This window comes from Borostomias antarcticus (genome assembly GCF_949987555.1).
Source record: "Borostomias antarcticus genome assembly, chromosome: 21".
Taxonomy (NCBI): Eukaryota; Metazoa; Chordata; class Actinopteri; order Stomiiformes; family Stomiidae; genus Borostomias; species Borostomias antarcticus.
Genome location: NC_140254.1, coordinates 4,846,427 through 4,857,589, shown reverse-complemented (window position 1 = coordinate 4,857,589; position 11,163 = coordinate 4,846,427). Strand labels below are relative to the sequence as shown.

Genomic DNA, 11,163 nt, shown 5'->3' with positions numbered 1-11,163 from the left:
GGCCCCGCAGTGGTGGAACGAACTGCCCACTGATGTCAGGACAGCAGAGTCGCTGCCCATCTTTCGACGCAGGCTCAAAACTAATCTCTTCAAGAAGTACTACAACAATCCTCCCTCCTAAGCACTTATTGTATTTTATTGTATTGTATTGCACTGTATTTTAGATTGCTATTCTTGCACTTTGCCTTCAGCACTAGATTATGCTCTTAGTCACTTGTTATAGAAAGGAGATGCACTTATGAGTTCTGGCAGGTAGTAGTACATTGGCTCTTCCTACGTTAAATGCAATTATTGTTAGTCGCTTTGGATAAAAGCCTCTGCTAAATGACTGTAATGTAATGTAATGTACAGTAATTTCTCAGACTCTCCCAACTCTGGTATGGCATGTGTGAGGGGGATAGAGAGAGAGAGAGAGAGAGAGAGAGAGAGAGAGAGAGAGAGAAAGTGTGTGTGCGCGCATGTGTGTATAGGTGGTGTGGGCACAGTGTGGGTGGTGTGTGTGTGTGTGTGAGAGAGAGAGAGTGAGAGTGTGTGTGTGTGTGTGTGTGTGTGGTGGGCTGCAATAAGTCAGTAAGTAATAAGACCCCCAGCCCTGAGAGAGGGGCTTAATAGGTTCACATGATGGGGAGACCCTGTGGGTGTGGGAGTTCAAAGAGAGAGAGAGAGAGAGAGAGAGAGAGAGAGAGAGAGAGAGAGAGAGAGAAAGGCGGAGGGAGAGGGAGAGAAGAATAGGGATAATGTCATAAGAGTCAAGGTAATTGAAAGAGGAAATTACAGAGCAGAAGGGAGTCTGGAGTGGTCCTTCTCTGTGATACATTTCCCACCAAAATTGTCTTCTTGTAAAAAAAAAAAAAATCCTTATATGGTGGTTACACCATCTAGACACTTATGTAAGTTGACCTGACTGACATGATTCCCTGGATTTCTTATAATATCCAGAACAATATAGTTCCACTTCTTTTATTAACTTTAAAATAGTTCTTATGTAAGATTATGCCAAACTAGTTTATATGTTTGTTTTTTTAGACTTTCAGCCCTTTTGACCAATTTGAATTTTTCTGTTTTTATGGTTACACCACTTAGACATTTTTGCCATTTTTACTCAATAATTCACTCGAAATTAATTAAAACCACAACTATTTAGGGCAGGTTGTCAGAAAAGAATGTATGCAAGTAATCTTTAAGTTTCTTTTCAATTTTTAACCTAAAAAATGTAAACTTAACCAAAGGGACACAAAAAAAACAAGCGTTACGTCTTTGACGCATATACAATACATACAGTACACACACACACACACAATTTAACTCGTATTGGAGATTTTTTAATAACACGTTTCAATATTGCAACAGCCATCTGTTATTCTAACGGGTAAAAATCATCAAAAAACGAACAAAGAAACCAAACAACTTTTTGTTTTATATTCCAAACACCCAAGTCTTATTCCAAACACCCAAGTCTCTTGACTATGGCCCTAAATTTAAACAATAGAACCGCTACACAGTGAGCAGATAGTATAGTCAACACATTGTTCTTCAAACAAATTATAAAAATAGATTGCATTTTCAAATACATATTTACAGTATTTAACATGTCGTTATGGTGTTGGTAGGGGTAAGAGAGAGAGAGAGAGAGAGAGAGAAAGAGAGAGTATCTATATAAGAAATGATACAGGCTTATAAGTGTTGATGCAAAACAACCACAGAGATATACACGATCAGCCACATTAAAACGACCTACCTAAATATTGTGTCGGTCCCCCTTGTGCCACTGGACTCCACCTCTGAAGGTGTCCTCTGGTATGTGGATTTCTGTATATATTTGTGTCTACTGTATATTTGTATCTGGTATTTGGTATGTACTGTAAATCGGATTGTGCTACAGTACTTTGGTCTGTTGGGGGGATCAAGATCACTCTCTGCAACATGTCGGAGTCTCCTTGAGCAAGAACCCCAAATTGCTCACAATGAGCTTATTACATTAGTAGTTGCTACAGGGATATAAAAAGCTAAGATATGGTTAGAGGTTGAATTATTTCCACACAATAATTAAAAAACTTGACAGGTCAGAGCTGTTTTGGTATGAGGGGGACCTACAAAATATTAGGCAGGTGGTTTTCATGTTGCGGCTGATCAGTGTAGTTCATAACACAAGAAAGAGCAGGAAGCCTGGTATTCATACCAGATACTAACTGGTGAAAATGATCCATCACAAATTCCAACTGAACGAATGTGTGACTGAATCTATTGTGTAGCAATATAGAACTGCAAAAAAAAAAAGAAAAGGTAACTCACACTTAAATCACACATCGTGGATCTCGATGAACAAAATATTCAGGCTAAAAATATTTATTGATTACATTGTGTAATTCGTAGAGAACAAAATTACATAAGAACGGTCAGTGGAAACCAAAATCATTAACCCACTGAGGGCTGGATTCAAAATCTGGTAGTGTGTATGGCCCCCACATGCCTGTATGCGCTCCCGACAACGTCTGGGTGTGCTGTTGACGACACGGCGGATGGTGTCCTGGGGGAAGATCTCCCTCCAGACCTGGACCGGGGCATCACTGAGCTCCTGGACAGCCTGTGGTGCTACTTGGCAGTGGCAGATGCACCGATACCTAACATCATGCTCAGTTGGATTCAGGTCTGGGGAACGTGAGGACCGGTCAGTGGGATCAATGCCTTGGTCATCCAACTGTAATACACTCTGGCCACATGAGGCCGGGCATAGTCCTACACCAGGAGGAACCCAGGGCCCACTGACCCAGCAGGAACCCAGGGCCCACTGACCCAGCAGGAACCCAGGGCCCACTGACCCAGGAGGAACCCAGGGCCCACTGACCCAGGAGGAACCCAGGGCCCACTGACCCAGCAGGAACCCAGGGCCCACTGCACTAGCGTCAGGTCTGACAATGAGAGCTGGACTACCTAGAACTAGAGAAAAATCATTCAGTGTGGCCACCACCTGCAAAACCATTTCCTTTTTGGGGGTTGTCTTGCTGGTGCCTCTCCTGTCCACCTGTTGTCGCTTTCATTTGCACCAAAGCAGGTGAAAGGGATCCACAATCATTTACGCTTCCTAACTGGACACATCGACATCCCAGAAGTTTAAACGACTTATTATTGGTGTTATACTGTGATGATTAAGTGTTCCCTTCATTTTTTTGAGCAGTATAAATGCAACTCAAATAATGTCCCCAAAACATGTTACTTACAGTGAAACGACCTGTGCTGAGTTACATACAGTATCACTGAAAAAGGGGAGTGGCAGGAGCCGGTACAGAGAGAGAATTGTAGGAAACTTGGGAGTAGACATTGTACAAGTGTATTGTATGACAGAGCTTACATTACTCGCCCAAAACCAAAGCATCATTTGACAACATTCTGAAATACTGCAACTCTGAGATACCAGAACCCCAGGGAGAACCTATAGATCCTAAACCAGTCAGTTCAATTTCAACCTGGTATGGCCCCGCCTTCAAGTACGACTGCTCCCCCCCTCCATTCCAGTAATACATCTTTATTCATATTCATGATATGATCAAAAACTTTCAGAGACACTTTCAAGGGTTATGCCTCAATTACAGTGTGCGCTTGTTGCAACATTCTTTAAAGGAGTAGTAAAGGGGAAATCATGTTTAGCCCTGTTTTAAGGTTACTTATGATCATATACAATGGTTCAGATCAAAAAGTTGACAAAACTAGCACTTTTGAGAAAGTCTGATAATTGCTCTACCACCATTTTGGTCATACAATGGATGTGGGTGGGCGCCTTGAAAAATCTTTCAAAAAACATGTTAAACTCTCAATTTCAAAGACAAGAAACTCACTGAGGTGTAAGTTGACGTTCTGACATATAATTCGGAATAAAGTAAGATTCTAGCTTGATCATAGCTCGATCTTTGCTATGTCAGCTGTTAGCAACAGGTCCCACTCGGTACAGCACAAACTTTCCTCTTCGGTGGGCATTTGTCGGCTTATGGTATAGCGACAGCTTCATCGACCGTCTCTGGCTCTGCGGTTCGGCGAGCCTCCATCTCTTCCATTTGCTGTAGTTCCTCCTCACTATATTCAGGCTCGAAACGATAAGCGCTGCCGTAAAAGTCTATTTCCTCTCGATCAAATTCATACCCTTCAAGCCATTTTGATAAGCGTTTTCTGAACTGTAGCCTAGGGCTTCCTTGTCTGTGAGCCAAAAAGTAGCGTGAGCAGTGAGCAAACTAGGTAGCCTAGCTAACATAAACAATAGCTACCATAAGTAGTTCCGCTTCCTGAATCCCCTCTGCAGATTGATCTACACATCTACAACGGTCGCGTCAATACAAGTCAATGGATTTCATAAAATGATCAATAAAACCCTACAGGATTCATACTTTGCGGCAAATTTGATGTCAGAACACCAACGAACACCAATTACCCCCTTGGTGAGCTTCTTGTCTTTGAAATCGAGAGTTTAACATGTTTTTGAATGATTTTTCACAGTGCCCACCCACATCCATTGTATGACCTAAACGGTGGTAGAGCAATTATCAGACTTTCTCAAAAGTGCTTGTTTCAACTTTTTGATCTGAACCATTGTATATGATCATAAGTAACCTTAAAACAGGGCTAAACATGATTTTCCCTTTACAACTCCTTTAATACTCAAGTAAACAATTCAATTCAATTACATATGCCTGTTCTGACCCCTCAGTTTAACGCTGTGAAGCGTTTGTGTAAGGGTCTGTAAACGTATAAATATTTACAGTATACATATATATACTGTATGTACTGTAGCCAGACAGCATACACTAGTTGTGCTTCCATCTAGCTGTTAAGCAAATTTTAAGCAAACTTGAAATGCACACCAATACTGTACGTTGATGGAAACACAACTAGTATGGTACTACTGGCTTCCTGTCTGAACAGGAAGTTATCTTTCACACCCTTCCCACAGAATGCAGGAAGAACAGACAGAAATTGAGGGAGGACAGGAAGAGACCTGGAAATGCGTGGGAACAAGAAAAACATGGTGAACAGAAGTGATGAACAACAGATAAATGAACAAAAAAAACAAACACGTTAACCCTTCGTTCATCGTAGATTTACACAGTTTCACACTCGTTTGGAGTCCCACAAGTAGAAGTATATTTTAGAATTTCCTGAAGGTTAATCATCGTCGTCATAAGTCCTGCCTGGTGATTGGCTGGGCTACGACTTGATGAGAATGACACCACACAGCCCTGACTCCGCCCAACCACTGGGAACTAGTCATGTGATCACTGTACCTGGTTGGTTGGTGGGAGTACTGGGGCTTAATCCACTGCATTAGGACCAGTGTCACAGTGTCAGCCTCGTCAGACAGACAGCGCACTCTTTCCATCGCAGTGGCCTTGTCCACTGATCTGAGATCAGCTGTTCCCGTGGCCACCCATGTAGGATGGGCAGTTTCTCTCTCAGTTTATCACCTGCTCTGGGACCAGCTGCTGCCGAGAAAGGGGTCTCTCCATCACAGAGATGATGCAGTGAAGCAGTGGGACTCTGATTTGGGACCAGCAGTAGAGAGTTAAGCCCTGACAGGGGGCCGGTGTGTCTTATCAGAGTGGTCTCTGTGTCTCTGTAAGGGTGCTGGAGAACTACATCCGGGTGGGAGAGCAGATGGAAGTCACGTGACTTGAGCTCTACAGAATGCCTTGATCACATGACAGGAAGTCTCCAGAGAGAGGGGGAGGAAGAGGAGGAGTAGGAGGAGGAGAGAGATCAAGTGATCAGCGAGACCTATGCTGATCTCTCTCTTCACTTCTCCTACCCTCTCTGTCAATCTGTCCACCCATCCATCCATCCATCCATCTATCCATCCCTCCATCTGCCTGTGTGTGTGTGTGTGCGCGTGTATGTGTGTGTGCGTGCGTGTATGTGTGTGTGTGTATATGTATGTGTGTGTGTGTGCGTGTGCGTGTGTGTGTTAGACCTGCACCCCCCGGCCGTGCATCTGGATGACCTGCGCTCGCAGGGTCTGGATGGCGGCCAGGATCAGCTTCTGATGCTCCAGAGACGTGATGCCCAGACTCAACACATCTCTGGAGGGAGAGACAGAGCAGAGACACGGGTCAGACAATACAATACACACACACACACGCACGCACACACACACACACACACACACACACACACACACGCACACACACACACACTCTCACAAAAACACTCTCACTCACACACACCCACACACACACACACGTGCGCGCACACAGGCGCTCAGTCAGTTTGACATACAGACAGGAAGACACAGACACACACACTTAAACAGATAGGCACGCGCATGCGCGGACGCGAGTCCAGATCAGTCCCGGTCTACTCACTGGACAGTCATGCGGGCCACAGACTCCAGGTAGCAGTAGCCTGCAGCGGTGAAGTTGTCCTTGTAGCGGCCCATGTCCACCGCCTCCAGCCACTCCCCCACGGAGTTAAACGAGTGGAACGAGGGAAGAGTCCTCTCCGCCAGAGAGATGGAGGAGCCCAGGGTCCTGCTGGGAAGAGAGAGGGAAGAGGAGAGAGGGAAGGAGGGAAGAGGAGAGAGGGAAGAGGAGAGAGGGAAGAGGAGAGAGGGAAGAGGAGAGAGGGAAGAGGAGAGAGAGAAGAGGAGAGAGAGAAGAGGAGACAGAGAAGAGGAGAGAGGGAAGAGGAGAGAGGGAAGAGGAGAGAGGGAAGAGGAGAGAGGGAAGAGGAGAGAGAGAAGAGGAGAGAGAGAAGAGGAGAGAGGGAAGAGAGGAACAGATATGAGATAAAGGATGCTGTCACCGTGACACTGTACATCTGTAGTGCTCTCTGCCCTGACGCCGTAGTGAACCGTCACAGCGACGGATCCGTAAACTGTCAGTGTGACTGTGCCCCCCCGGACAGGCCTGGTCCCGGGGGTTAACTCCGACCGACCTAGCCCGGGTCAGTCCGGGTCAGCCCGGCGTCCCGGGTCGGGCCCCCTCCCGCGCCTACCTGCGCGCCAGGGTGGACGAGCCCATGCCGTCGGGGGAGCGGATGCTCTTGCTGAGGGCGGAGTGGACCTGGCTGAAGGCGGGCCGCTCGGTGCGCTCCTTCTGCCAGCAGTCCAGCATCAGCTGGTGGAGGTGGGCTGGACAATTGAGGGGTGCCGGGAGGCGGAACCCATCCTCGATGGCTTTGATCACCTACAGAGGAGGCGGAGAGAGAGAGAGAGAGAGAGAGAGAGAGAGAGGGAATCCATGAATGAGGAGCACCTCACAAGGCTCGGTTAGTGGATCTCGCGCTGTGTTGTATTAGTAGCTCGGTCGGTTCTAACAGCTTCAGAGGCATGCGTAGACTTACCGGCTTGGATTCAATGACCGTTACATGACATAGCTGTTACGTAATCGTGTCTGATCTACTGTATAGTGATCATAATGTTCCTCCAGAGTCATCATGCTGTGATCCTCCTCTGTAGCCATTAAACCACATCCAACCACCCGTCCCCCTCACCTCCTGGAGCAGATAAACTATACTCAGCTGCAGAACTATACTCTCCTACATCTACAGCTGCAGAACTATACTCTCCTACATCTACAGCGTCAGAACTATACTCTCCTACATCTACAGCGTCAGAACTATACTCTCCTACATCTACAGCGTCAGAACTATACTGTCCTACTGTAAATCTACAGCCACAAAACTATACTCTCCTACATCTACAGCGTCAGAACTATACTGTCCTACTGTAAATCTACAGCCACAAAACTATACTCTCCTACATCTACAGCGTCAGAACTATACTGTCCTACTGTAAATCTACAGCCACAAAACTATACTCTCCTACATCTCCAGCTGCAGAACCAGGACCATGCTCTCATACTCTCAGTTCCCAGAAGACTGTAGACTCTCATTTTCTCTCAATATATCTTCAGCTCTGAGAGGACATTTCCTTAGTTCATCTGCAGGGCCCCAAAAGAAAACTTTCTCAACACACCCAGAGGCACTTTCTCCTCTGTGTCCCTGAGGAAGGCAAACCGAAAAACAATCTGAGAAAAAGGTTCCCCTCAGTAATCAGCACCCTCTCATACTTTTTTAATCAGAGAAAGACTCTTGTCCTTTGAATAAAAATTCCATTCTGGCTGAACAGTGTTGGTGAAGCGCAGTGAGGGTCGTGACATTGTAAATTTAATCAACGCTGGGAGGCTGAGTGCACGGAAGACAGAACAGGTGGGCGGGGGGGGGTATCCGTTTAAGGCATTAATAATATCTCCTCGGCTGCCGCTTAGCGCGGCCTAACCTTTTCACGCTCATTTTGAAGGCCCGAGAGGTTCAGCGGCTGGAAAGGAGAGCGTTCAGCGCCTGATTATGACTGACCGGGTCGGGGCGTCGTCGCCTCTGCGAATCCGACAGAGTGGCAATTTGTACACGTGTTCAGTGAGCGCGATCTTTTAAGTGCGTTTTATTATAACTCTCCGTTTAGTCGCTCCGCAGTTCATCTCTGCTTTCAGGCGGCGCGTTTGGCGGCGGCTTGGTTCCGGGCGGACGTTAACAGCCGCTGAAGTGCGATATGTGAACTTGTATCGTCCCACGCTTCCCCATTTATTAGCATGCAATATATATATATATATATATTATATATATATATATATACAGCATATTAATTTTTTACGCATATTATACACTCTCCTATGATGCTTTTTTAGCCTCTCTTACTCTGAAATGTAATTTAATGTAATGTATTGCTTTATAAATGTTCTTAGCCGGTAGACAAACATACTCCAGGAGCTTGCTCGATCGCCTTGTTGAGAGGGGTCAGGGAAGAATTTTTACAGCTCACTTATCTGGCCCCCGGGTGATTACTGTTTTTTTGCTTCCCTCTGGAATATGTAGAGAGTGGGTCGTATACCCACCTCCCTTGTTCTCTGTAAAGCGCATTGTGTTGCCTCTGGGTATGAAATGCGCTATACAAATAAAGCTTTGATTGATTGATTGATTCATTTAGGTGGTGTGATCTGTTCGGGGGCCCCCTGCCTTCCACGCATGTGGAAAGCGGCAATCTAGATGTTCCCCCCCTCTTGGCCGCTTGGCCCAGAGTGCCGGGCCGGAAGAGGGAACGGCATCTAGCACCCGGAACTCAGCCCACTAAGACCGTCAAAGAGAGCCACATGAGGACTGCTGTACATTATAGTCCCTGGCCTCCATGGGCCAGCGCTTCGTCGAGTCCAAAGGAGATACAGCCTAGTGTCTCTGCCTCCATGGTGACCGGAGGGACCGCTGGATGGCCCTTCGGAGATGTTTCAGCCCACGATCACCACAGAGCGCCACAGAGACTAAGCTAAAGTAATTCCCCGGCTTCAACTAGCCGACGCATAGTGGAATACCAGAAGAAAGCAGCAATACCCCCGGAACAGAGAGCAACGATGACATCGACAGAACACAGGCGGAGCAGGGGAGGAGGTGGGGCGAGTGCGCAGATACGAGCGATCAGCAGTAATGGCAGAGCGGACGCAAGAGCAGAGAACGCGGAAGCAGCGAGCGCGCAGATACAGTACGAGCGATCAGCAGTAATGGCAAGAGCGAGCTATGACGTGTTTTGACAGCTTAAATACATGCGCTCTAGCGAGCTGAACCAATGCTATGACAGCTGTCAGTCAGCTGGTAGTTGGTCATACGGGGTGTGACTCATTAGCCTCTGCCGATTAGCCCGGCGTTGACATCCGTGCCTCGCCTGAAGTACGTCGGAGACTTCATCTATATCGTGCGGCGCCACTTTACACACTGTGCTGCGGTAATAAGTTTTGGGGGGGGGGGGGGCAGAGAGGGAAAACTCACATCCTCCGTCATGGACTTGCAAATAATAGCCTTCTCACAACAATCCTCAACTTATTCCTATCGATCAGACAATCTCCTCAGCCTCCTCAAATAACGCCGCCTGCGTTTCCCTTAAAAGAGCGCGTGCTTTCTTGGGGGATTTGCGCCTCCTTTAAAGAGGCCGGGCGGCACTTTGGGGAGCGGGGGGGGGGGGGGAAAGAGGACGCGTCCTTAGGAGGAACCGGATTGGCCACGGAGCTGAAGTGGACTTAGAGAGGAGCCTTGGTTCCTGATCAGCTTTTAGACGCCCCGCGGCTGGCTGTCTCTCTCTCTCTCTCTCTCTCTCTCTCTCTCTCTCTCTCTCACTGTCTCTCTCTCTCTCTCTCTAATACGGTCCCAGCCTCGACCCAGTCAAAGAGTTCACAGTTTCACAGGGACAAAGAGAGAGAGGGAGGGAGGGAGAGAGGGGCAGATTGGAGAGAGAGAGAGAAAGAGAGAGAGAGAGTCTGGGGAGAAAGGGAGAGAGACAGGGGAGGGAGGGAGGGGAGGGGAGACCGAGGGGGGAGGGGGAGAGGGGGGATGGAGAGGGGAGAAGGACAGGAAGTAAACAGTGTAGAGGGCATCTAGACAGACGGCACAGAGATGGTGAGGAGCTGCAGACATACAGCAGGGAGTGAGAGAGAGAAAGAACAAGGGAGAGAGAGGGGGGGGGGGGGGGTGAGTTGACTCACGTCCTGGTTGCCCATGTCCCAGTAGGGCCTCTCTCCGTAGGACATGACCTCCCACATGACGATGCCGAAGCTCCAGACGTCGGAGGCGGAGCTATAGCGGTGGTACTGGATGGCCTCGGGGGCGGTCCACAGAACCACGCTCTTCCCTCCGTGCTGGGGTGTGTGTGTGTGGGGGGGGGGGGGGGGGGGGGTTAGAACATCAGCAATCTCAGACCTCACTAGAACTTTCCTGCGACACGAGCGGTGCTTCCCAGACAGCGCGCGTGTGTGTGTGTGTGTGTGTGTGCTCCATCTCCTCACCAGTGTGGTGTAGACCTGCTCTATCTTGTCCTCCTGCAGCGGTCGGAAGCCCGACACCTTGCAGCCCAGGCTGGCGTTGACCAGCACCTTGTGCGCCGCCAGGCGCCGGTGGACGAAGCCCATCTCCGTCAGGTACTTCATCCCCGAGGCCACGCCCCCAGCATGTCCATCAGCTGGAGCACGCTCAGCTGGCCCTCGTGTTTCTAGAGGCGGTGGAGAGAGAGAGAGAGAAGGAGAGAGAGAGAGAGAGAGAGAGAAGGAGAGAGAGAGAGAAAGAGAAAGAGAGAAGGAGAAAGAGAGAGAGAGAGAGAAGGAGAGAGAGAGAGAGAAGGAGAGAGAGAGAGAGAGAGAGAGAGAA

General features: G+C 48.1%; 1 protein-coding gene across 1 annotated transcript in view; it reads right to left on the bottom strand.

Annotated features, from left to right (window-relative positions):
- Nucleotides 1-5,947: 5,947 nt before the first annotated feature.
- The window catches only part of epha10 (EPH receptor A10), a gene marked incomplete at both ends in the record, with an annotated part of 62,177 nt that continues 56,961 nt past the window's right edge, over nucleotides 5,948-11,163 (bottom strand). The window contains 6 exon segments of the mRNA XM_084455554.1: nucleotides 5,948-6,062; nucleotides 6,345-6,509; nucleotides 6,976-7,166; nucleotides 10,506-10,658; nucleotides 10,806-10,963; nucleotides 10,966-11,008. Coding sequence (XP_084311680.1) covers nucleotides 5,948-6,062; nucleotides 6,345-6,509; nucleotides 6,976-7,166; nucleotides 10,506-10,658; nucleotides 10,806-10,963; nucleotides 10,966-11,008 — 825 coding nt within the window.